The sequence below is a fragment of the Phoca vitulina genome, unplaced genomic scaffold (assembly GCF_004348235.1).
Source record: "Phoca vitulina isolate PV1807 unplaced genomic scaffold, GSC_HSeal_1.0 scaffold121, whole genome shotgun sequence".
In the NCBI taxonomy this organism is placed as follows: domain Eukaryota; kingdom Metazoa; phylum Chordata; class Mammalia; order Carnivora; family Phocidae; genus Phoca; species Phoca vitulina.
In genome coordinates this window covers 245,510-271,477 of record NW_022589824.1, presented here as the reverse complement: position 1 = coordinate 271,477, position 25,968 = coordinate 245,510, and the positions used below count along the sequence as shown (strand labels likewise).

At 62.1% G+C, this 25,968-nt stretch overlaps 1 protein-coding gene across 9 annotated transcripts; it reads right to left on the bottom strand.

The window, feature by feature from the left end:
- Window positions 1-32: 32 nt before the first annotated feature.
- GRIN1 (glutamate ionotropic receptor NMDA type subunit 1) lies at window positions 33-24,147 on the bottom strand. 9 transcript variants are annotated; one of them, XM_032398803.1, is made up of 21 exons: window positions 23,428-24,147; window positions 20,759-20,893; window positions 18,029-18,205; window positions 15,847-15,909; window positions 14,971-15,071; window positions 10,698-10,819; window positions 10,448-10,622; window positions 8,902-9,046; window positions 8,721-8,804; window positions 6,812-6,953; window positions 6,601-6,728; window positions 6,229-6,393; window positions 6,035-6,153; window positions 5,806-5,918; window positions 5,584-5,732; window positions 5,325-5,482; window positions 4,885-5,046; window positions 4,605-4,714; window positions 4,352-4,497; window positions 3,022-3,132; window positions 33-720 (listed from the first exon to the last, which is right to left on the bottom strand). In XM_032398803.1, the coding sequence occupies exons 1-21, from the start codon at window positions 23,683-23,685 to the stop codon at window positions 652-654; spliced, it is 2,832 nt and encodes a 943-aa protein (XP_032254694.1). In that variant the 5' UTR covers window positions 23,686-24,147; the 3' UTR covers window positions 33-651. The 9 variants fall into 9 exon arrangements, with proteins under 9 accessions (XP_032254694.1, XP_032254699.1, XP_032254696.1 ...); XM_032398802.1 differs by lacking the exon at window positions 33-720 and adding an exon at window positions 778-1,089; XM_032398808.1 differs by lacking the exon at window positions 3,022-3,132 and having other exon boundaries at window positions 23,428-24,146.
- Window positions 24,148-25,968: the final 1,821 nt, after the last annotated feature.

Genomic DNA, 25,968 nt, shown 5'->3' with positions numbered 1-25,968 from the left:
GCGCGCGAGGGAAAGCCTATCTTGGGCTGCAGGCTGGAGGAGGCAAACGGCTGGCTCAGCCCTCGCGGAGACCGGAGGAAAGGGTCAGAGGCAGCGGAGAACCCCAGCGCGCTCCTGGGAGGCAGCTGCCCGCTGAGGGTCAGAGTTTGCCGCTGGGGACGGGCAGGGCCAGCTGGATGGATGGGGGTCAAGCCGAGAAGGGACGAGGGTAAGAAAAGGAGAGGGGTGGAGCCGAGGCTGCCAAGCCAAGAGCAGGCGCTGGAGGAGGGGGTGGCCCAGCTAGTTGGGCCTCGCACCCCCACTGTGGCTCTGGTAGTGGCCGGGGAAGGCTGGGGCTTCAGTCTCTGCTCCAAGTCCCTCCGGGGCCAGGTTAGCCCCTCTCCCCCACTGCTTAGAGACCCCAGGGCCCTGCCTCTGCCGGAGTGCCCCGCGGCCCTGCCCAGCCAGCTCAGCTCTGGCCTGTCCTCAGCCGCTCTGGTCCGAGCCTCGGTCCAGCAGGGGCTGCCCGCCCGGCAGCAGGGCGGACAGACAGATGGGAGGCCCAGGGTGGGCAGTCTTGGGCGGGTGGGCTTCCCTCAGGCCTTCCCGAGCAGCAGGACCCATCAGTGTCCTTGGCCGGGCTAACTGGGCAGGTGGGCGCCTCCGGGGGCCTCACACCACGGTGCTGACCGAGGGATCTGAGAGGTTGAGCGTGCCCGTGATATCAGTGGGATGGTACTGCTGCAAAATAGAAATACACAGACAAGGCAGCCCGTTAGCCCCCATGCTCGGGGGCACGCGCAGGGCCGGGACGGGTGGACCGGCCAGCCGGCCAACCGGCGGGCGGGCGGGCGCGGCCTGGGGGAGGCTGGGGGGGTGCTCCTCCCCCTGACCCCGTCGTGCTCCGGGACTCTGCGTGGGCCGGGCCGCTGTCCCGTCCATCTGTCTGTCTGTCTGCGGGGGAGGGGGGCAGAGGAGGGCGGGCAGGGCGTCTCAGCTCTCCCTATGACGGGCACACATCTGCAGCTGGCCCTCCTCCCTCTCAATAGCGCGTCGCGGCAGCACTGTGTCTTTTTGGTTTTGCAAAGCGCCGCGTCCACCCCCGGTGCTCTATAAATAAGAACCAACAATCAATACCCGCTGGCCCCGCTGGCTGCCAGGGACCCCAGCCCTGGGCGCCCAGTGCTGCCCTGGCCCAGACCGGCCACAGGACAGGGGCAGAGGATCTTAGCAGCCGGATCGACCCCACCCCTCCCAACAGAGCCCCCCACCCAGGCCTCCCTCCAAGCAGGCGCCCAGCCCGAAACAGGATGGGAACTAGGCTGCCCTCCCCCGCCCGGACCCTCCAGCTGGCAGCACCCCAGTCACCCCTACAGGGCAGGGCCAGCCCCAGATGCCACATGGTGTCAGGGCTGCCCTGGGAGATGGTCCCTGGTGCCTACAGAGGCTCGGGTAAAGAGTCTATTGGGATTGTGTCCCCAGAAAGGCACCTCGAAGGTCTCTGAGTTGCACTTGGACCAGCTAAGGAGCGTGCAGCTTTTCTTTGGGTAGGGGTATTGTTGGGTGGGGGGGGATCAAGGACACCCTCACAAAGCAGCCTATCACCTGTGTAACTTTTGTGCTCCTCCCTAAAAGTGCTGTCTACAAGGATAACCTCTCCCCAGGCCTTCCCCACCACCTGTCCTCTCTGGTCTTGGATCTGTTCCTGAACCCCTTGGCAGGGCCCCTGGCTCAGTCCCTGGCTCAGCCCACTTTCTCGGGCCTGTGCTCCCAGCTCCCAGGCCCTCACTCTTCACCTACCCTCCCAGTGCCAAGCCCCTCCTGGGAAGCAGAGCAGCCAGGCCACATGGGCCCCTCTGGGGGCACCCTGATGGCTTCACCCTGGCCTCGGATCATTCTGTGCCAAGCTCTGTCTGTGTCCTGGAGATCTGCCTCCTTTCCAGTGCGCTCTGTGTGTGTGTGGGGTGTGTGTGTGTGTGTGTGCAAATTCCTGTTTCCACCTTGGAGCATAAGCCCCTGCAGGATGGAGGCCAAGCTGGCCCCTGGACGGCAGGGAGGCCAAGGACAGTGCTAACTCTGGGCTGCCCCCTCCCCACCTTGGACCGGGGTGCCCCTAGCAAGGCTGGGTCCATTTGAAGGGCTTTTATCCCAAGTGTGCACATGTGGTGTGGTGACAAGCTGCCCAGGGTAGGAGGCCCTGCTCTGACGCCCTGTGGGGAAGCGCTAGAGGGTCGGGAGCTGAGGCGCTGCCCTCCTCCCTCAAGGCCTCTCCTTCCTGCGCCTCTGTCTGGGAGCCTCAGTGACTCCGGCTCTGCCTGGGGTGGCCTCCACCCCTCTGGGGCCACCCAGTCCCCGCCTGGCGGTCCCCTGTGGCTGGGGGCCTGTCCCAGTTCCAGGCCCCAGCCGTCCACCCAGATGGAGCCAGGCCCGGCCCCCAGCCCCGGCCCACACAGAGACCACATGGAGGGGATGCAACAGGCATGGCTCTGGTGAGACGCGTGACACAGGTGTCTGGGTGGCGGGGCTGGCGGCCAGACAGATGGGCGGATGGGACACCACAGCCACCCCCCATGGATGTCGCGAGGGGGAGAGAGGGCAGTGGGCTCCTCTGGGAGACGCTGGAGGAACGGATGTGACAGAGAGGTGGCGTGGCCTCCCACAGGTGAGGAGTCCAGGACAGATTGGCTCTGGTCTCCCAGGGGCCCTGGGCTCAGAGGCTGACTGGCTGACCAACGACATGACACAGCTTCAAGATGGCGCATGGCGTCATGGCATGGGGGGCAGACCAACGCAGAGACACATGGGGAAAGAGGACCCAGTGAGGGCCAGTGGGAGAAAGGACCGAGAAAGGTCTAGAGAGAGAGTGAAGACCTCATGTGCTGGGCAAATAGAGATGAGGGCAGAAGGGCCACAGCGGTCAGAGGTGGGGGTGGATGGGATGGTGAGGGAGAGGGGGAGGGCACGCCTGAGGCACGGGACACAGACACGGGGGCGGGGCGAGATCAGAGTCGGAGACGTGGGACTGGGCGTTCTTCCCCTTACCGTGTCTTTGGAGGACCTACGTCTCTTGAAGCTGGAAGCCAAGGTGGAGGTGATAGCCCTAAATGTGGCTTTCTTTTTAGGGTCGGGCTCTGCTCTACCACTCTTTCTATCCTAAAATGAATATGTATAAGTGATTAGACAGCTAAGGGCGGCGGCCACACCTGCCCTCGCCTGCTCCTCGGGGGCTGCTGCCCAGCCTGGCCGGCCACTCAGGCCCTCGCTCCTGCCTGCCTCGCTGTGCTGGACAGACGGACCAGCAGCTGGACGTATGCAAGCAGCCCCTGCTCCTGTACCCGTCTTGGGCCTGACCTTGCTTGTGCTGGGGTGGGGCTTGGGGGGTCCCGTCCGGCTCTCTTCCTGGGAGGTCAGCCTGGCTCCCTGGCTCCTGGGTGACCCTGGATTACAGGTGTCCCAAGGAGGAGGGTCCCCCAAGCCCTGAAGGAGTTGCCCCTCGGGCCCTGCCAGCCATTCTGTCCCCTGAGGGGGACGCCAAGATTCAGGAAGGGGCTGAGGGGCCAAAGGCAGGCGGCAAGATGAATTGGAGAGATAGATGGAGGTGGCTTCCAGACCCTGGCCTGGGGTCTGATGGCCAGGATGGCCCTGTGCCAGCCAGTGAGAGCAGTGACCAGGTCCCAAGAACAAGAATAGGCAGATGAGAGGTGTGGGGGCTCCAGCAACCCGTCCCCCCATGGCCCTCCCTCTCTGGACACCAACTTCATCCCCGGACCCAGGCTCTGGGGAGGCACCCAGAGAAAGAGAAGAGATGAAGGAAGCCAGAACTGGGCCGTGGGGCATGAGCCCACGGGCCCGCACAGGCCCCACTGCCTGCCCTATCCCAGGTGGGCAGCCTGTTTCCTGCTGGCAGCGAGTTCCCACAGACACGGCCTGGGGTGCCAAGCAGGGCCAGCTGGCCCGATTCAAGGTGGAGTTATGGAGCAGAGGACAGAGCAGGGCAGCAGGGAAGGGGGTCCCTGGCGGGTGCCGAGGAGAGGCATGAGGCGGCGAGGGCAGAATATGTCTTGGACTCACGTGCTACACCCAGGTGGGTCCCTGTCTTACCCTGCCTCAGTTTGCCTTCCTATGGAATGGGCGCCGGCGGGCGACTCTGGAGACAGAGGGGCCAGGCGGAGGCTTGGAGCCGGGCTTTGCAGGGGGCAGCCACCTGCAGGTGGCCCCCCAGCAACGCTGCCCCTGGTTGGGGCTCCTAGCTCCAGTCCTGCCCACATGGGCTCCTGGGAGCCTGAGCCGGTGCTTCGGCCTGCGGGAATGGAGGAGGGCCGGGGCCAGGCCGGGCCATGGGCACCAGGCCTCGGAGGCTGGCCTGTCCTACCTGCAGGTTCTTTCTCCACACGTTCACGGCTGCAAACGCTAGCTGCATCTGCTTCCGGCGAGCGTCCTTGTGTCGCTTGTAGGCGATCTCAATGAAGATCAGGAAGATCCCGGCCACGATGCCCCCAGCCACCAGCATGAAGACCCCTGTGGGCCAGGACCCAGCACCTCAGCTGTCGGCTGGCCAGTCTGCAGGCCCCTTGGAGAACCCCACCAGTGTCAGCAGGGGCGTTGAGGGAAATGGGGAGACCTACCTGCCATGTTCTCAAAGGTGAGGGTAGCAGGGGCGTTGCTGCGAGAGTCACACTCCTGGTACCGCACCCACGTCTTGTCCAGATCTTCCATGAAGCCATTCTCATGGGACCTGGGAGGGAGCGTCCTGGAGTGGGCGGGCACCGGGGTGGGGCCTGGGCCGTTGGGGGAGGCGGGGTCTGTGTGCCTAGGGGTAGGGTCTGGCTCTGGGAGGGGTCGGCCTCTGGTGGGAGCCTCGTGGAGAAGGATGAAGGGCAGGAGGCAGCGGGTAGGCAGACTCACTTGAGGATGGACAGGGAGACGTTCTGCTTCCAGGGGCTGTCCTTGCGCATGCCAATGCCAAAGCCCGAGCGGAAGAACAGCTCGCCAGTGGTCACTAGGTCGCATTTCTGCGAGGCCTCGAACTCCAGCACGGCCGAATCCCAGATGAAGGCGTGAAGCTTGCTGTGGGCAGGGGCAGGGGTCACAGGCGCCCGTCTGCACCTCCTGCCCACTGGAAACCTTACCTCTGTCTCCATCCCGCGGTTCCCATCCAGCCTGGACACTCTCACTTTTCCTGTAGGGGTGGATGCCCCTCCCTGCCTATCCCCCCTCACTTGTCCCGCCCACCCGTCCCCCCCACTTGTCCTGCCAGTCCCCCCCACCCGACTTGTCCCGCCCGCTCCTCCCCCCCACTGTCCTGTCCGTCCCCCTCACCGGTCCCGCCCGCCCCTCCCCCTCACTTGTCCCGCACGGCCTGGATGGCCTCGGCGGCACTCTCGTAGTTGTGCTTCTCCATGTGTCGGTACATGGTGCTCAGCTCCACCTGCCGCCGGAAGTAGATGTCCACCGAGCTCTGCTTCACCGTCGCGTAGATGAACTTGTCCGAGGGATTCCTCAGCTGCAGGGTCAGAGGGCAGGGCTCGCGGCTGCTCCCGGGGCCCACCCCAGGCAGAGTGCCGCTGACCTCACGCTCCCCGCCCCCAGCCGGCCAGGCCTCACCCGTGGGTCGTTGATGCCCGTGATGCGCTCCTCGGGCCGGTCCAGCACCAGGAAGGCCGCCAGGTTGGCGGTGTAGGAGGCCACGATGATCATGGCGAAGCCGGCCCACACCATGCCCAGGATGCGCGCTGAGAAGCTTCGGGGGGCGCCTGCGGGCAGAGGACGGTCAGCTCCCGGCAGGCGGGACGGGGCGGAGCGGGATGCGGCCGGGCGTGGCCTCACCTTCCCCGATACCCGAGTTGAGCAGGACGCCCCAGGAGAACCACATGGCCGAAGACAGGGTCAGCGCGTCTTCCTCCTCCTCTTCACTGTTCACCTTGAACCGGCCGAAGGGGCTGCGGGGCGCAGAGGGCGGGCGGGAGAGGGCGGGAGGGGCAGCCCTGCCCCGCCCCCTCGCCCGGCTCCGCCCGCCGCCGCAGAGGGAGGTGTCCGGCCCCCGGGCCGCGCTCACCTGAAGCGGTCCAGCAGGTAGAGCATCACGGCCACCACGTGCACCGACAACCCCACCAGCAGCCACAGCGTGCTCTGGAAGGGCTGCATGAACGAGTCCAGCGTGCTCCGGGGGATCTCCTGCAGGTGGACGGGCTGTCAGCGCCACCCGAGCTCACCCAGGACCCCAGCCCCGCCGCGCTGGGCCCTGCCCACCTTCTTGACCAGAATGGTCAGGCCCTGGTACTTGAAGGGCTTGGAGAACTCGATGTACTGTGCACGCTCGTTGTTGATGGTCAGCGGCGCCACGATCATGTCCGCCTGCCCGCTGAGCAGCTCGCCCATCATCCCATTCCACTCCTTCTTATTGCTGTTGTTCACCTGTGGGCGAGACGGCCGGCGGGCGCGCGAATGCTGTCAGCGCCACTCCAGCGACAGGCTCCTGCCCGAGCTCAGCTCTTGGGTCCACCCACTCCAGACCCCATCCCAGTCCGTAGGCCCCGCCGCCCCGCCCACCCCCGCCCGGTCCTTGGCCAGACTGCTGCCACCCGGACCGGTCCCTCGTGGCACCCAGCAGTCCACGCGTACCCGCTCTTGAGTGCCGAACTTGCCATCAGCCACCAGGTGCACCTCGTAGGTGAAGTTCATGGTGCGCGCCAGCTTGATGAGCAGATCGATGCAGAAGCCGTAGCAGCACTGAGGCACTGTGTGGCGAGCTAGGGACGCGGCGGGGGCCGTCACCGCCGAGCCCCCGGCCCCCCCGCCCCGCCCCGCGGCCGCGCCCCGGCCCCGCGCTCACGGCTGCCTGGCGACGTGTCGTTGGGTCCAGTGCAGATCACTTTCTTGACCGGGTCCCCATTGACGGTGAACTCCTCCTTGCATGTGCCATCGCTCAGCGTGGGCTTGACGTACACGAAAGGCTCCTGGTGGATCGTCACAATCTGCGGGGGAGGGGGAGGGAGAAGACCCAGCCTGGACCACTCACCCTAAGCCCCCAGACTCCCCTGGACGCCCTCCAAATCCCTGACGTCCCCCCACCTCCAGCCGCTGCCCCTCTGCTCAGCTCCACATCTTCCCTGGCCACCGTCAGCAACATCCACCTGTTGTCCCCTAGAGGGTTCCCAGACTACTCAGCGTTCAGAAGGCTCATAGCTTCCTGAAACACTGTCCCCTCCTCTTGGCCACTTGTCTTTGGGGTATTGGCTTATGCATTACTCCCTCCATCAGAGCCTGCTGGAATGTCCAGTCTGCCCCGCACCTTCTCTGATTTCTCAGGGATGAAAAACTCCCTGTCCCAGCCCAGAGCATGCATCCTGCCCCCCCTGCCTACCATGAGGACAGGGGCATGACTGGCATCCACCCCGAGTCTGTACAGGACCTGGGACCCACAGGGATCACCCTTATCTGATCACCTGGCCTCTCCTGGCCCTCAGCCTCCTCAGCAGTGGGCATTTGACCACCTAGCTTTGCTCCCTTCCTCTTTCCTCTGTGGTCACTGTCCTCTCTCTGGTAGCTTGCCTCTCAACCCAAGGCCCCCTTGAGGCTTATGCTGGGGTTCTCTCTTCTCCCTGTCTTTCATGGGCCCAGAGGCTGGGGGTGAGGAGGACACATATGGGACATGGGGGGCTGAACCAAATGCAACATACTGATGAGGGGCCCCAGAGGAGGTGATGTTGGAATTGGGCATGCAGAGTAGGCAGGGATCAGTTTGAGAGGGACCGTCTGGCACACTGGGGAGGGTGGGTCTGCAGGGGTGGGCTGGCCAGAGTCTCAGCTGCAAGGGCAGCATTTTGACTTTTCCCCCCTGGGGGATTGGGAGCACCTGAAAGAGCTTATTGCTTTTTAAACTTCCATCATGTTTTCTTTTTAAAAAAAAAATGTTTTTCTATTATACAAGCAATATATGTTTGTGCCTTTAAAAAATCGGTGAGACCAAAAAACCTTGTACAAAGCCATCTGCAATCTGGCAGCCTGAATGGGACCATCTGGCCATCAGCGTTTGGGCTCCTACTTTCAGACTTTTAAATACGAGGTATCGAACTGCTTTGGAAAAGCCCACGCTACCTGTTGTGAACGATGATGACTGTGAAGGAGGGATGAGCCCAAAGGAGCAAGGAAGGGAAATTTCGAGGGGAAAGGCCAGCCAAGGAGGGGCTCCCAGAGGCCCAGGGAGAGAGCCAAGGAAGGAACAGCCTGCTATGGGGAATGCCCCGGTGGTGGGGGACAGGGCCAAAAGGACAGTGTGACTCAGTCATGGCAGGAGACTGTGAAGACTGGGGGTGGGGGTGGTTAGGACTCCCCAGAGGACTGATGAGTGTGGAAGTGGCATCTCAAGAACCAGAACTCAGGGTGGAGAGTGCTCAGCTGAGGCCCACAGAATAACTACCTAGTGGTTCCTCTGTCCCCTATCAGCTCATCCCCAGGACAGTCCTGTCCCACACGGCTTCTCTAGACTTCAGTGGAGTTGCGTCAGGAGAGGCACTGGAGAGAGCCCACGGGATGGGGGCCAGCAGCTTCTGCTCATCCCTCCACCTGCTCTCCCTGCTCCCCTCTGTAGTGCCAAGGGTGGCCTACGGCAGCCAGGTGCCGCTCATTCCCCACTTCCTTCAGTCACTTTCATTGGCCTCACTGTCCCCCCAGCCCGGGCCCGAGGAGCTGGATGGAGCGTCAGGGGTGTGGACGCTGGCACAGGGGGGCAGGATCCCTACCTTCAGCCTGGTGGACATCTGGTACCCTCGGGGTTTCTCTGTCTCTCCACCTGGCCAGATGATCTTCCTGTCATTGGGGATGACCTGGGGGTGGGAGTATGAGATGGAGGGTGGCCACGCAGGGGTCTTGGCCCCAGGACCCTAAGGCCCCAGCCCCCACCCCCTCATGACCCCCACCTACATGGGTGCCGTTGTAGATGCCCACTTGCACCAGCTTGCGGTTTTGCAGGTTCATGATGCTATAGTTAGCAAACTTCCGATCCCCATCCTCATTGAACTCCACGCGGCCTGTCACCCCGTCTGCATACTTGGAAGACATCAGCACTCTGGAGAAGGCAATGTGGGCAGACTTATCAGAGACGCTCCCTTTCCCTGGCCTTTTGAGCCCAAGCCCCTTCTTCGGCCTCAATCCCAAGAAGGAAAGATCAGCAGATGTCAGACCCTCGTGCTGGGCATCTGGTGGACAGTGTGCCAGTCTGCCAGCACCAGATGGATAACACAGCTACGGTAGCCCAGTAACTCCTGAGCACCAGACCCCATTCGAGGGCTTTCTGTGGGTTGGGACATTCCCTCCCAGCAGCCATCCTTGCTTCACAAATGAGGAGGACTAAGTCCAGGTAGGATGCAGTAGCCTGTTCACCAGCAAGTGGGGGAGGCAGGGTTGAGGTCCTGTCTTGGGTGTGTGCACTCATGTGTATGTGTGCACACGGGGCCGTATATGTGAGCACACGTGATCTTTGTGTGGATGCACCCCTATGCACGTACCTGTGGCACGTGTGTGTGTGCCACACGCCTCTCTCAGCCTGTGCGCACATGCTGCATAGATCTGCAGTTGCGTGTATACTCCTGTTGTGGGCACCATAACTGTTCTGCACATGCTACTCAGTGTTTGCTATTTAGTGGGGTGGGGTGGATCTGGTGATGGGCTGTGACGTATGTCCTGCCCCCTTGTGGCCATCCACTTGGGCATCTGGCCAATCCTGGCTCTCTACAGGCTTGGTTTCCATCCTTGGGGTCTCCTTTGTCTGATCTGCTGGGTCCCTGGAAGCCCCCTGTCCCCAAATGCAGCAGGAGCCTCCTCCCAAGGGTTGTCAGTCACCCTGTGTAGGTGGGGTAGGTCTCAGGGTTGGCTGCAGTGTTAAAAGGTGGGATCAAGAGCAGTGGAGGCAGCCATGACGTCACTGACATTTGAAGCGTTAATGTCAGTGTTGGAAATGAGGTGGATGATTAGCACAGCGGAAACGCAGGTGGTGGTGGTGGGAGAGAGATGGGGGAAGAGGAGGGAAGTCGGGGAGATGACTGTATCTGCACCTGCTGAAGAGAACTACTCCCATCTCCTGAGAGGCCCCGCCCACCTCTAGAAGAGAGCCCCTGTCCACTTGGAGAAGAGAACCCCGCCCACTTCTGGAAGATAGTCCCTACCCACCTCTAGAAGAGAACCCCGCCCACTTCGGGAAGATACTCTCCGCCCACCCCTAGAAAAGAGCCCGCCCACCCCTACAAGAGAGCCCGCCCACCTCTGGAAGATAGTCCCCGCCCACTTAGAGAAGAGAACCCCACCCACTTCTGGAAGATAGTGCCCGCCCACTTCTGGAAGACAGTCCCCGCCCACTCCTAGAAGGGAGCCCCGCCCACCTCTAGAAGAGAGCCCCGCCCACCCCTAGAAGCTAGCCCTGCCCACCTCTGGAAGATAGTCCCCGCCCACCCCTAGAAGAGAGCCCGCCCACCTCTTGAAGAGCGGCCCTGTCTTCCAGATGTTGGTATTGCCCACGCAGCCCCGGGGCGGGTCGGTGATGTTCTCCTTCTCCAGTAGTTCGTGCACTGCCTGGGCCACCACTCCCACGGCGTCGCTGATGTGCGCTGACTCGTTCTTGCCATTGATGAGCTGCAGTCCGATGATGCCTGGGGCGAGTGTGGTGGGCTTAGAGCCCGTGGGGAACCCCAGCCCACCGGGACCCGGAGAGGCCCAGCACTCACCGTCCGGGGCGTAGCGCAGAGCGTTCCCTGAGATCTCGCGCTCCCCAACCAGCCACACGTACCCGGAGCCGGTCATGTTCAGCATCGCGGCTGCGCGGTACACGGTGGCAGCGTCGTCCTCGCTGTGGGGCAGAGGGCGATGACGAGCCAGGACTCCAGCCCCTCCCCACCGGACCTACGGGTTCTCCTCTGGAGTCTGGGTCTGTCCCCGCCTCCCCCCCAGCCCTGCCCTCGCCTGGAAAGAGCCCTGGGGACACTGCCAAGGTGACAGGCCCAGCCCTTCCTGGGTCCAGTGATGGTGCAGAGGGACCGGTACCAGCCTGCATCGCCAGCCCACACCTGGGCCAGGAGACCGCCCCCCCCGCCCCCGCCCCGCAACAGAGGTGAGGGGGGTGGTGGTGGAGGGTAGGGATGGGGTAACGGGGCCCAGACCCCCAGAGCTTCCAGCCTCTCTTGCTGGCCCTCTGCCTTGGTGAGCAGGGTCAGGGTGCCCCAGATGGTAAGGGATCATTGTTGATTGCTCGCTTGCTCACCAGGTGCCAGGCACTGCTCTGAGCGCTTTACACGGACTCTTGTATTTAATTATCACGGTATCCCTATGCAGCGGACATCAGTACTATCCCTGTGGCAGGAGGGGAAACCAAGGCACCCAAAGCACACAAGTAATGGTAATTGGCAGAGTTGGGTCTGTGCGTGGACAGTCACCCCAGAGCCCATGCCCCTTTGACCTCCTGGACAAGCCATACACGCTCTGGTTCTCCACATCCACGCATGCAAGTTGAGGGGCGGGGGATGCTCCGGGTTGGTCAGATGTTGGTGGGACCCAGTGCCTGGGAACTGCCCTCCGCGTTGCAGCAAAAGCTGCTCGAGAGAGATGAGTGCCGAGAGCCGCTGCCCAGCAGCTGTGCATGTCCTGCCGCCCAGGGCTGGGGCGGTGGCAGGACACAGTGCAGGGCCTTGCCTTGGAGGCGCATGTGATCCTGAGCTCTCGGGGTGTCCATACAGGTGAGCCCCTGTGCACCTGGTCCCCTAGGGCTCCCCTTGTCAGGACAAGGATCCTGGGCCTGGTGGGGCTGTGGGGGCCCCTGGGGGTCCTCCCCCTGCTCTGACCTTCCCTTCTCTACCAGCCGGGACCTGGCCGCAGATGGCCCGAGACCACAGCTGGCATTTGGCTAATGCAGGGTCCAGAGGGGATGGACAGACTGTCTGAGTGTTGGGTTATTTTCACAATGACTGACTCTGGAAACTGAGGTGGCTCTAGATTCCCTAAGGGGCCTGCCCCCAGTTTTCTCAAGGGTTAGCCAGAGAGGACACGCAGACCTTCAGTGTTTGCTCTACACGACATGCTCCTGCCCGATGTAAGCCATGCACAGAGAGGTGCCCCGGGCAGCACCTCACCTGGGACCAAAGCAGAGCCTCCAGCCAGGACTGCCCAGTAGGGGCACAGGCTGCCCAGTGAAGCTGGCAGAGAAGCCCATCTGCGTGACACGACTCAGTTCCGGGACGCCTGGCTGAGTGGACCGCGTGCACCCCGTGCTTGTGTCTGTGTGAATGGTTATGACCGGTAGAAAGGTGGAGGCAAAATCCTGATCAACCCATCAGACTGTTTTAGGGAAGTAATCGGTCCCAGAAAAGACAGTCTCGGAAGGTAAGAAGGAAGTTGGAGACACAACCTCTCTACATTCCATAGAAAGTTGCTCAGAAATTAAGACTGGCTTCATGAGGCCTGTCCACAACATGCTCTCAGGGGCCCTCAGGCAGGAGGAACCAGTGCGTCACGTGTAAGTACCGGGGTCAGGAAGACCTGTGTGTGCCGACCCCTTGCCTCCCTGGATCCTGGGAACCGGGGCGTGCGGGGCGGCCAGGGGCCCCATCGTGCAACGCGGGCGTCTCTGTTCCCAGGCGCCCAGGTGTGTGGGGGGGGTACCTTCCGCTCTTCCCAGTCCGGGCAGGGGCCTTGCATGGGTCCGAGGGTGGTGGTGGTGGTTGTGTGGTTGAGAGCAGTGCCCTGCCTCTGTTGGCAGCGTATGTGCCCGTGGGGGGAAGTGCGTGCGTGTGGCGTGTACGTGTGCATACGGCGTGTACGTGTGCACTGTGCATGTACACGTATGTGTCGCGTGTGCACGTGTATGTAGGCGTGCCTATGTCTGTATAAGTGTGTGGTATATGTTGTGTCATGCCTCTGTGTGTGTATAGTGTGTGTGTGTCTGTGTACGTATATGTAGGGTACAATGTGTGCATGTGTGTGCACTGCGTATGGCGTGTCTATGGTGTGTACCCATGTATATGGGTGTGTGTGTGTGCACACGCATGTGTATGTGGTGTGCGCGTGTCTATATAGTGCGTGTGTAACGTGTGTTCGTGTGTGTACACACTTGGCATGTGTTGTGCACGGTGTGCGTGTGTGTGAGTGTGAGTGGTGTGCATATGCTGCGTGCCTGTGGGCACGTGCACAAGGTTTATTTGGGGGTGTGTACGTGCATGTGTGTGTGTGTGTGCGCACGTGGTATGCATGACATGGGTACGTGTGGTGTTCTGTGGTGTGTGCTCATGTGCATTCTTGCATGTGGTGCACACACAGTTAGTGTGCGTGTTTCCATGTGTGCATGTGTGTGTGCAACTGTCAGATGTGACCCCATAGCCTGCCCTGGGCTGACCTTTTTTTTGGAGCCACACCTGCCAAACCTGTGTTTGAGCCTGGGGGCTGGCAACGAAGGGCAAGCCCCTCCCCACCCATGCTCAGGGAGCTTCAGAGTGTGGTGTGGGACCTCACGGACCGGAGACAAACAGTGGAAAAGTGCCCATCCCTCTGCTGGGACCTGGGTATGGTGGGATTCTGTGGATCAGTTGTACTTGTGGCTTTCCGGCCAGTGTCCTGGTGGCCACTCTGGTGATAAGGTGAGGGCTGAGAGGGTCTAGTTTGATGTGACCTCATCCCTTGTAAAAGTGCCCAACAGTTGAACATCTATGTTTTGGCAGAATGAGTTCCTAGAGTTGCTCTGTCCTGGTTGAAGGGGCCTTCTGGTTGTTAGCTAACTGTCCGTTTGCCCGTCTGTCTGTCTCCTGGTCCACCCACCCACCCATCCTTTGATCCCACCACATCCACTGAACCTCTCTCAAGCCCCATGATGAATGAGGGTGAGTATAAACAAATTGAGAAATCAAACGGAAGGATCTGGTGGGGCTTTTCCCGTAGGGCTTGTCCTGGGCAGGGCTTGCCCTGGGAGGGACGGGGCAGCCCCTGGCCTTGCCTGGGCCTGTCCTTAAACCTTCCTCCTGGAGCCCTCCCCACAGTGCCCAGGGTCAGTGGTTGGCGTGAGCCCAGGTTAGCCGCTGTAAAACAGGGGCAGAAGGGGATGAGCTCCTGGCTCTGGTAAGCGAGGGGTTCCCTGCCTTCCAGTCCAAGGAGCCTTGGTTGGCCCCACCCTCCGCAGCACCGGGAGGTGGAGCACCGGGGTCTGTGTCAGGGATTTGTTGACTGAATGTCCAAACGGACACCTGTCCTGCAACTCAGAGTATTGCTTCCTCTTTGTGGTCTGCCGGACAGCAGCATTTGGGGAACGCTCCTCTGGGCAGGGTGACCCCTGTTGTCTTTCTCCACTCTGTTGGAGCCCAGTGGCACTTCTAGGAACGGGCAGACTGGGGTGTGTCCATGTAGGCCCTCCTGGCTATTCCATGGAGCGGGGCTCTTCCTTTTCCTAGTCCAGGGGCCTGGACTTTCCCTTCCCAGGGGAACTTAGCCATTTACAGACAGGGAGACTCTTGCTGGGTCTCATTTCCAAGGTCAAGGTGGGGGTCAGGCGCTGGCTGGCCATAGCTTGGTTTCCACAGGTCCCTAACTGGTTCCCTTCTCCTGCTGCCCACCCCATCTGCTCCAATCCTGCCGTCCTAGGACTTTGGCTCTCTCCTTGCTGTGGCCTTCTCCCCTGGGCTCACCTGCACACCCACATGTCCCTTCCCTGGGCTTTTCCCCTGAGCCCGGCTCCCAGAGTCCTGGGTCACATCTCTGCCCTTGGGCCATGTTTGCCTTCCTGAGGGCAGGGACTTCTCCATCTCCCATCTCAGAGCAAGCAGACACAGGTGACTAGAAGGAGGAAGGATGGACAGGTAGAGGGTGTTGCATCGGCCAGGTCTCCAGGTATACGTGGCGGGGGTCGGGGGGCTCTCCTCGACACGGCATTTTGGAAGCTGAAACTCAGTGTCAGCCCCGCAGTGCCCCTGGCCCAGGGGCAGGCCCGGGCGAAGTAGGGGGAGGGGCCCAGCCCAGCCTCACCTGGCAGAGAGGATGATGACCCGGGCCTCCAGCTCCCGCGCCTCCATCAGCAGGGCCGTCACGTTCTTGGTCCCCGGGTCGAACTGCAGCACCTTCTCGGCCTGCGGTGTGAGCGGGAGTGTCAGCAGGTGGCTGGGGCGGGGCACAGCGCCTCAGGGGCGAGAGTCGGGCTGCAGCTGCTAGGAGCCCAGAGGCAGCTTAGCTAGGGCCTCCGCGGCCTGCACCTGCCACCTGCACTGTGCACCTGCTTGCCTGGCTCCTGCCTGGCCTGGCCTGGCCTCGCCTGCTGTCCTTTCTTCAGCCTGCTCGCTCTCCTGCGCTCGCTCCATCTCTCTCCTGTCCTCACTTTTGCACTGAGCATGCAAGCTGAAGTGGGCCGAGACTCAGAAGGATGCGTGCAGCGGACAGGAAACAGAAAAGAGTTTTGGAATGCAACCGGGTGCAGAGATAGGGCCGACTTTTCCAAAACCACGGGAGATCCTCTCAGGCCTGACCCTGCAGGCCCCTGCAGGAGCGACTGGACCGACAGGGGCAGGCGGGCAGGTGGGCGGGTGGGCTCCCTCCTGGGTTCCGCGAGGAAACCCTGGGGGTCCCAGAGATTCGCATGCACTTCCCGGAGAGCAGCTCCTCCTGTGGCCGGCCGTGCCTGCTTCTCGGTGCAGGCCAAGGCTGAGGCCGCGCTGGGCGGGCCGCGGACACCCATGCGGCCCGCTCCTGCCCTCTCCTGCCTGCCGCTGCCTGCCTCACGACCTCACTCTCCTCCAGGCTCAGGCCTGCGGCGCAGCACAGCCGGGCCGACAGCGGCCCTAGTGGCCGAGGCGCCGGAGGCCAGGGCTCCCTAGTCGGTGGGTGGCGTGCACGTCCATGCATATATACCTTGGGTCCGCGCTTGTTGTCATAGGACAGTTGGTCGAGGTTTTCATAGTTCCTTTTTTTACTCTGATGAATAATGTGCACAGAGAAAATATGCAGACACAGAAGAAGATTATAAACGGTTGAAAATGACGGCGCTGAAGCAACCACACCACCTCCTCGGCACGTCTGCAGACGGGCACGTACCTGGAGCTCGCAAACACCGCGGCCCAAGCGGGCTGGGGGCCAGGGCAGTGCTGGGGGCGAGGGGGCACGGGGGCCACCGGGGCTCCCGGCCACGGAGCTGTGCTCTTGGAAAAGGTCACACTTGGGAGAAAGGGCGGCCCTGTCTGTGTCCCTTTGGGGTCCCACCTGCCTCCCCCACCCCTGCCATGCACCTGCTGCGTGGTCCCAGCAGTGCCCACCCCACCCCAGGCAGTCCTGAATGGGGGTGAGCAGCCCCTCCCTCATGCCCTGTCCCCTCTGTCCCTCCCCTCCTGGCATCCTCCCCTCTATCTCCCTTAGAGGCCCAGGTGCCTGTTCTCACTGATGGGTGTGTGCACAGCCGTCAGCCCACGTGTGCACTGGAGAGCGAGTGTGATAGGACTGTGTGTGCGTGCGTGCGTGCGCACAGGGGTGGCGTGCATCTGCGTGCATCTGCGTGAAAGTGTCAGCCTACACAAGATTTTGGTGGGGAAATGAGGGTCAGTGCCATCTGCACACTCGTGTGTGTGTGAGCAGGCGTGCGGGCACGTGAGCGGGCGCGTGTGTGGGTTGGTGGGGTGAGTGTGTCTGGGGGCTACAGGCCTGTGTGCGTGTCCAGGCACGGCCTCAGGCTGTGGTGGGAGATGTGAAGTGTGAGTGGATTGTCTTGGGAATGACCACATGCCCTGTGAGCATGGACGCACGTGGGCGGGTGTGCAGGGACACGGCCGGTAAGTGTGTGAGTGTGTGTGTGCAGCCACCGGTGGGCCTGCCAGGAGGTGACCAGCCTGCCAGGCGCTGGGGGATGCTGTCTTGGGAGGAGTGGGGCCCACGGCGCTGGTGGTCAGCCCTCCCTCTCAGACTCAGCCAATCTCCCACAGCAGGGCCCCCCCACCCCAGGAACCTCTGAGTCTGCCCTCTGGCTTCACCCACCCCAGCCGGTGCCCTCTACTCCCTGCAGGGGCCTGTGAGGGGCCTGGGGTTGGCACTAAGGTGGTTGAAGCCAGCTCTGACTTCACAGAGAGAACATGCTTCCCGCCACCCCCTGGTCTGGCCTCCCCGGGCCCGCCCCAGCCTAGGCCTCCCCCCTCTCTGCGGGCTCGGCCTCCATCCTAACTGAGGGGCCATGGCACAGGGCTTGAGCGCTCAGGGCTCTGGGCTCTGGGCTGGGTGAAGGCGGGACCCTGGACTTCCTCAAGCTGGCAGTGGGGGCGGGCAAGGAAGGGGGTGGGGGTCACATGGACCCCCAGAAATGGCCACTCTGCCCTCTCTGCGGCCCCACAGAGTGGGGGCCAGGCTGGGGCTGCTGGTCAGTGTATCTAGAGCCAGGAGGGTAACTGGTCTCTTGGAGGAACCCAGAGCCCAGCCCCATGGTGGGAGTGAGGTGAGGAGGGGACAGCCTCGGGGCTCGGTGGGGGGGCGGGAGGCCGGAAGGGGGCAGAGCCCAGGCAGAGGAGGAGGAGTGGCAGCTGTCTGTGGATGAGCTTCGGTGAGGACAATGGGCAGCTGAGAGGGGGAGGGCGGCAGGGGAGGGGAGGTCGTGGAATGCAGGGAGGGAGGGTACCGGGTCCTTTGGGGGAGGGGCACGACGCACGGTCGCTGGGGCTCTGGGGCCGCGGGGGTGGGGGGGAGGAGGGGCGGGTCGCGCCGGGTCCGGCTGGGCCTCGGCCCGGGGGGCTGGGGGGCTGCGGGGACGGGGGCGGGCCTTGCAGCCGCGTGAGGAGGAGGGTGCTGCGCGGGGCGGGGTGGGGTGTTTGCGGAGCTCCAGGTGGTCCTGCCCTCGCCCCGCAGGGACTGACACGAAGGAGATTTCGACTAATGGCAAAGCGAGTGAAATGAGCCGAGAACAGGCTGGGGCGGGCGCTCGCCAGACGTAGTGGTGCTGACCATGCACGATGGAAAGAAAGGGTGTTCACACACGGGCCACAGACACAGCGCCGGCTCCGCCGGCTCCTCGGCTCCTCGGCTCCTCGGCTCCTCCCGCCCGCGGCCCGGGCCTCACCTTGGACTCGCGCTCCTCCAGCAGCGTCTCCAGGCGCTTCTGCGCGGCCCTGCCCTCGTGGTCGTCGCTGACCAGGAGGATGACGTGGTTCCAGCCGTAGACGCGCATCATCTCGAACCACACGCTGGACTGGTGGGAGTAGGGCGGCACCGTGCGGAGGAAGCTCAGGTGTATGCTCTGCGGGGACACAGGCGGGCTGAGGGGCCGGCGGGGGGGGCGCTCCCCACGCTGCCTCCTGCGGCTGCAGACGCCCGCAGACCCCGCAGCCCGGGGCCCTGCCGCCTCCTAGCTCCACGCTCTCACCGCTGGGGCCGCCTGCCAGAGCCAGAGACCCCAATGCCCCTGCTGCCCCACGCCATCCAGTCTGAGAAACAGCGCCCGGTGCCTGCCCAGGTCTCCGGAACCGTCCCTGACATGAGCTCCCCGGCTCCCTGGCGGCCGGCCCGGCAGAGCCCCTCAACGATCCGCACTGGGGCTTCGCAGGCCTCCTTCCCAAATTCACACAACCGTAGTGTTTGCCGGAAGTCTTTATTTGGGGCCAAATACGTCTTGTCTTCAAGTCCAGAGGCTGCTGCTTGCTGACCCTGCCTTCCTTCTCTGTGTGTACATGCAACTGCCAGGATGGGGCAGGACAGGGCAGGAGCTCGCAGCAGCCTCTGCCCTCTGAGTCTCACCCCTCCATGTCTACCCAGGGAACGCCAGCCCCACGCTGATCTTGTGGTCCTCTGAGATGTCCACATCAGTTCTCCACCTGCTCCCTCTTTGTGGCCTGGGGGACAGTGCCTTGGAACCTGAGCACAAGAACGCCCCTTTGCCTCTGGCCCTCGTCCACTTGTCAGCATGGCTGCAAGGGGGTCGTGGCTGGGGTCTCGGACTGGCTCTGACCCAGGCCTTCCCGGTCTGTTTGTTGGGCACAGATTGGCCGTGGATTGGGACCCTGAGTGGGGCCAGGGCGGAGTTGTGAGGTTTGGTCCTCACGCTGGACCAGGGAGTTGGGCCACAATCTGAATCTGGGCTGGGGTTCTGCCCTGGGAGAGGGTGCCTCCTCCCAGCTGCTTTCCTGGGTAGAGCACAGTTCCTTCCTTTTGCATACGAGGGGACTGGTGCAACAGCTAAGGAGGTTGGAGGGCACAGGAGAGGGTCCCCCACTTCTCTGCAGCTGAGGGCTAAGTGCATCTGAACAGTCTGGGTGCCTCAGTTACGTGCTGGGGCTTCCAGAGCCTCAGGAAGGAGCCGTCGCTCCAGCCTCCAACCGGCTTCTTCCCTTGGGGGCCTTCTGGACAAACTTTGGCGCTGACCTCACTTTCCCCTCGCCTCTGGACAGACCCATCCCTGACCTCCCCAGACCCCCCTGGCCCTGGCTGGGATGACCTCCATGCCTTAGGCAGCTTTATCTAGAACTGTGGACTCCCAGCAAGATGGACTTGGAGGGGATGGGAGACTGGGAAGCTCCCAGCACACAGCCCCTCCTCTGGCCCCTCCTGATCTGTATGCATGTAGCCCAAGGTCTGGAGGAAGATGTGGAGCAGGCTGTGGGGCCCTCCCAGCCTCCTGGTGGCTCTTGGCTTCCCCAGCTGATGAGTCCTCCCAGGATCTCCCACAGCAGATGCTGTGGGAGAGCTGTGTGGCCTAGAACGAGTTCCCCACCTCTATGGGATACCAGCTCGGTGACCTCTTGGCTCCTCCAGCTGCTGTTCCAGGATTGCATGGCTCCAGCCAGACCCCCATTCCCCACCCGGGGGCCACAAGAGCCCTATATGCTGCTGCGTGTTGGTGCTTGCAGCCCCAGGGCCTGCAGACCCCAGTGTAGCCTCCCCTGCCATGAGCGGCCTCCTCCATTGCCCTGCACACATGCGGACATCTTTTCCACCTGTGCCCTGCAGTGGGAAAGGCTGGGACCCACAACCTCATGGCTACCTGGTGCACCCCTTCCAGGCTTTTCCTACCCTGACAGTGCTCCCTCCAGCTCTCCAAAATCCACCTGTCTGTCCCTTCTCTCGGCCACGGGAACCTCTGCTGCTTCCGAGGGCTTGTTATTGGTGCCTGTCGCTTGCCAGAGTGAGTGTATGTGTGTGTGTGGGCATGAGTATAAGTGCATGAGTGTGCCTGTGTGTGTGTGATGGAGCATGAGTGTGTGGGAGGGTGAACACGTTGGTGTATGTGAGTGTGAGTGTAAGAGTGTGTATGGTGTGAGTGTGCATGTGTGAGAGTGTGTGTAAGAGCATCTGAGTGTTTGTGGGAATGTGTGTGTGCACGTGAACTTGGTGTGAAGGTATTGTAAGAGCGTGTATGGTGTGGGTGTGATGTGAGTGTGCATATGTGTGAATGTGTGTAAGAGTACCTGAGTGTTTGTTCATGGGAATATGTTTGTGTGTGCACGTGAACTTGGTGTGAAGGTATGGGTTTATTTGTATCCGTGAATCTGTGTGAGTCTGAGTTTGCATGCTAGGATAATGTGTATCGGTGTGTATGTGCGTGCGTGTCAGTGAGTCTGTGGGTGTCTAAGGCTCTGTGTATGGGTATGAGTGTGTGAACATGCATGAATGCATGAGCTCACGTCTCACCCTGCTGCTCCTCGAGCCCAGAGCCCATGGTCTGAGTACCTCTGTGCCTCCGCCCTCCTCCCTCTCCCCAGGGTAGCTGCCAGTGGCCCTGGGCTGCCGGACTCAGCCACTGGGTCTGAACACAGGAACAGAGCCAGCTGGGTCCCCACTGAGTGGTCAGGCTTACCTTGTCTGAGTAGATGGACATACGGGTGGTCAGCCCCAGGACGGGGATGCGGTAGAAGCCGGCTGTGTAGGAGACGGGGGTGGGAGTGAAGTGGTCGTTGGGGGTAGGTGGGTGGCTAACTAGGATGGCGTAGACCTGTGGACACAGGGGACAGGGTCAGCTCAAGTGGGGGGTGAGGGTGGGATGGGTACTGCACTGGAGCTGGCTACCCAGAAGCAGCGGAGGCTGAACTCAGCAGGCCAGGGGTGGAGGTATCCAGGGGCACCATTTGTGCACACATGCAGCCCAAGGGGTACACACCCCCAGGCAAGGGGACAAGACCCTAGAACCACCCTCAGAGTCTACAACAACTGAAGGGGTGAGTGAGTCAGAGGCAGAGCAAGACTCCGGGGGCAGACAGGACACACAGGGAGATGACAGACCCCTCCCCGCACTTCCCCTGCCTGGGGCCTCCCTTGACCCCTCACACTGGAGGGACTGTCCTGGGATGTGTATTGAGACCCTGAAAGGGAAGGCAGAGACTGTTCTCGGGTTGTCCCAGGAGATACACATCACCCCCAGCATGGGCTGGCAAGAGTGGCTGGTCCCGCATCATGCTGACGAGCATACCCACTGTCCCTCCTCCTGGCCGTGGAGGCCAGTGCTCCAGAAACTGCAAGCTGCTCCCAAAGGTCTGCATCTAATACTGCAGATGGAGCTTTGTCAGGAGAAGCCAGGCAAGGAGTCACGGGCGCCCTCAGTCCTGCAGGTGTCTTCCAGGGGCCGGCTGAGCTCAGCCTAGTTTGAACCAGACCCAGTCCTGACTTTGAGCACTGACCACATCCTCGAGAAAGGAGAGTGCTGGGGAGGGGCGGGCAGCCTAGCCTTCCTGCCCGGACCACGGCCCCTGCGGGCAGGTCTGAAGCCGGTGGCTCAGTCCTCCAAGGCAGGGGAAGGGTGGTGGCAGGGAGCAGACGGCTTGGCAACTCCCTGCCACCCTCCCGTTAGAAGGACCTGTGTCTGTCCCAACTCCGCCTTCCAGTCTGTGAGCCACAGGGCCCACCTCCTCCTGCTCATGGGGTGGGGGGTGGCAAGCTCCAGCCCCATACATGGGGTGACGGCTGCCAAGCTCGCACAGCCCTCGCCCATAGGGTGCGCCCCGCGAGGGGCAGCTGCTGCCGTCACCGTCACCGTTGCTCCTGGCACTGGCTGTTCTCTGAGGGAACAATGCTCACAGACGGCGTAACTGGGAGTGGGAGGAGGGGCCCCCAGAAAGGGCCTTACCCGGACTCTCTAATTCCTCTTCTTCACGTCTCTCCCTCATCCCAGATGGGACACGTGACCTAAGCTGTTGGCCACGAAGAATTCACCCAGTCTTATCTCTCGTGCTCGGGGCTGGGAGCATGGAGGTGGCTTGTGAGGTGGGGAGGGGGAGATTTCTGAGCAAAGCTCAGCCCCAGCCTCTGCAGTTGGAGCTGTTTGGACTGGCTATCCCTTCCTGGGTCCTCACCTCCAGTCTGCACCCAAAAGTGCCCAGTCTGTGTCTGCGTGAGTGTCTGATCATACAGGTGTTCACAAGTGTGTGCTGGAATATGCATGTGTATAAATGTATGCCCCAACATGTCCTTATATGTATGTGCATGTGTGTGCATGATTGAGCCCCTGTTTGCATGTGCGCCTGGGTGTGCCAAGCACTGTGTGGCCCATGAGCGTGTGTGTCCATGGCTGTGCATGTGTGTTGGGCAGATGTGTGTGAGTGAGCATGTGCAATCGATTGTGTAATGCTGATGTGCATGAGTGTGTGCTAATGTAAGTATAGCCATCTCTGTGCATAAACACAGATGTGAATGCATGCATGTGTGAGTGTGCCCGTCCACCGATGTCCACAGATGTGCTGTGTCTGGCAGGTGAGCAAGGATGAGCATCATTTGGCCCAGCGTTGGTCCCGACTCTTACATAAAGGGCTGCATTGCAGTGATCCCGTGGATTCATTGGAATTCAGCAGCACAGCACAGGGGCGGACAGCTCTGACGGGCAAAATCCTAGCAGTCATGTCCTCCCCCGCAGCGCTGCTAGTCAGCGGATCCCACGCTGCGCCCCGACACCTCCCACATGCACAGTCCCTGCTCCCACCCTCCAGAACACTCTGCTTCAACACCTGGGTCATTTCCCATCTCAGACAAACCCATGGATGGGGGAAGGGGAGGGAGGAAGGGAAGGAGGTCTAGAAGCAGAGACAAAGATGGCCCCAGGCCCCATCCTGTTTAAAGACCTGCGCACAGTGCGTGCTTGGGGCTGGGAGAGCACTTCTGCCCATAAGCCCAGGATACCCACCCCTCACTGACACAGTGATGAAACAAACCATGAAATGCTTGCCACGCGTCTGCACACATGGGTCAGGACCTGGAGCTCTGGAACCTTGTGAGGACTGACCAGTGTGGCAGGTGACCAGTGGGGGGGGGAGCAAGATGCAGCAAGATGGGGAACTGGTGTTTGGCTGCTAGTGAGACCAGCCCTTTCCAACATGAGCCAGCTCGCTTAGGGGTCCTCTCTTAAGAGGGCTAGGAAAGAGTGGGATGAAACTGGGACAGTAGGAGGGATGGAGGGTAGAAGAGGGAAGATGGTGGGGAGGCGGTGGGGGGAGGGGTAAGAGCTGCGCTGCGGGAGCCCTGGTGGGGGGTGGTGGGCACCTGGCTGGAGATGAGGTCCTCGCACACCGACAGGGCCATCTGGATGGCGTTGGGTTTGTGGGTGACGGAGGTGGCATTGAGTTGGATCTTCCAGGAGCCATGCCGCTTGTTGGCCTGGTTCACGGCCTCACGGAACATCTGCTCGTGCTTCCGCGTGCTCAGCACAGCTCCGATGTTGACGATCTTGGGGTCGCACGCGGCGCGGGCAAAGGAGCAGGAGAAAAGCAGGGCGAGTGTCAGCAGGCGCATGGTGCTCATGGGCTCCGGGCAGAGCCCTAGCTCTGGGCAGCGCGAATACGGGGCCCTCGGCGCATCCCCAGCGGGGTGTCCCGGCCGTCCTGCGCGCGCCCGATCCCGCGGGCTGGGGGCGCCACGTCTTCCCCCGGAGCCGTAGTCCCCGGACGTCTGCGGGAGGGAAGAGGGCACCCGAGCCCTCGGTCGGCGGGCGCTGTGCCGGGCACGCGGGGGTCCCACGGCCGCGGGAGCGGCTGGCGCTGTCCGCGGTGCTGAAGCGGGTCCGGGTGCTGCTCCAGGCGCCCGGCGCCGCCGAGAGCTCGTCGCAGCCGCGGCTCCTTCGCGGGCTTCGCTGGTCCTGGTCCCGACGCTGCGGCGACCGCGGAGGCTGCGGAGCCGCGAGTGGGGCCAGCGTCTCCTGCCCCTCCCGCCGCCCCCGCTTCCCAACACGGAGCGGCGCCTCCCGCGCCAGAGTGTGCGCCTGCGTTGGTGCGAGCATTTATCAGAGCACACGAGGGGTAGGGGGGAGACTGTGCGCGAGTGTGCGTGTACGCGCGGGTGTGACAGTGACCTGCAGGGAGATGAGTTTAGAGAGGTTAGAGGGGTTCGTGTCCCTGCGGCAGCCTTGCGTGTCTTTTAACATGACCAAATGTGTCCTGGCAGTGTGTGTGTGTGTGTGTGTGTGCACGCGCGCGCGCGCACGCGCACGAGTCCTCACCCATAGTCAACGATATTTAGGGGCCTGACTCTGCTGGCTGGAGACCCAGGGGTGTGGAGAGGCCCTAAGCCACGCCCCTGGGGGAGGGACAGTGGGACTCCCCTCTCCAAAAAGCTCAAAAATGGGGGAGAGACCCCATCTGCCTGGCCATGTGACTTGGACTCCCCCCAGAGGGTTGAGAAGAATAGAAAGGGTGACAGTGGCTGCCCCCATGTTGAGCTGGGTCTTCCAGCGGAGTCTGGGGTCTGGACCCAAATCAGTTATGCAGAAGCCAAGGCCAGAGGGAGTTGTGTTTGTAGCGGATGGGACCAAGGTTAGACATCAGAAAGCCCTGGCTCCGGTGAGGTGTGTGCCAGGGTAGACCTCCAATATCCCCTGCTTCTACTCTTCCCCTACTCTTCCTCTCCTAGTTCACTCCCAGCCCCCACCCCTCCTGCCCCTTTCCAGAGCCTCCCTTGTCCCTCTCACCCTCAGGATCCTAATTCTTTGTCCCCACACCCCTGGAGAGTGCTTCACTTCCCTAACTCAAAGGATGGCTGAAGCTCCGCCCCCTGCCAGTGACATCATTGTTTCCAATAGCAACTGAGGATTCTGCAAACCCAACTGCAAAAGCCCCCAGTAGGGATAAAGCAGGGCCGTCCCCACACCTAAGTGGTGCTCTGAGCAGCAGAGGGGAGAAGCCACTCCCTTCCCCTCCGGATCCCACTCCCTGTCTCCCTGCAGTTCTCACCACTAGGCTGACCCCCGCCCCACCTCCCAGAGCCAAACACAGACACCAAGGGATATCCCTGGTTCTGAGAGGCAGGGCCTTGGCTCTTGGCACGCTCCCTTTCTCGACCCCTTCTCTCTCAATGCGAGGGAATCATTGCTGGGGGGCTAACCTACCAGTAGCCTGCTGCAGGTCCACCCCTCTCTGCTCCAGGATTGAGGTCCACAGTGGAAGGAACATCAGCCCTCGACACGCTTACTCCCCCGTGGGCTCACAGAAGGGTATATTGGGGGGTGTTTGGGAGCCCAGAGCCAGCCCCACCTCCACAGGGCCTGTGGCCTGTGGCCTGTGGCAGGTCAGAGCTTGGGGGCTGTGTGGGGGCATGAGGGCAGGCTGCCAGCTCTGGTGGGGCCCAGACAGCTCCAGAACACTTCAGGGAGGAAAGAATTCAGCAGGGGGCTGCAGCCAGACAGCCGGGCCCCTCCCATCTACCCCCATCCGCCAGGTGGGTGCTGGAGCAGCTCCTGCTAGCCCTGGAGAGGCAGTTTCTAAATATTCAGAAATCCGCGAGCAGGTTTTCACGCACCTGGGAGCTTGAAACTGGCTATGGCGGAAGCAGTTACACCAGGGAAATCATCAAACCCTGCAAATCAGCGCTTATCTTTCCCCTGTGGACTGTGAGTTTGCAGCATACCACCTCCCCTAGACTGCCAGTGCTCATGCTTTTGTCTCGAGCGTCTGGCACAGGTTCCAAACGTTCAGGGCTGGGGCGGAAGCTGTGGCCGCCCACCAGACCTCAGCCCGCTCCCATGACTGAGTCCCCTCCTGGGCTCTGCCCTCCATTTTACTTTGTGGGCTTCTCCCATCAAGGGGGGAGGGG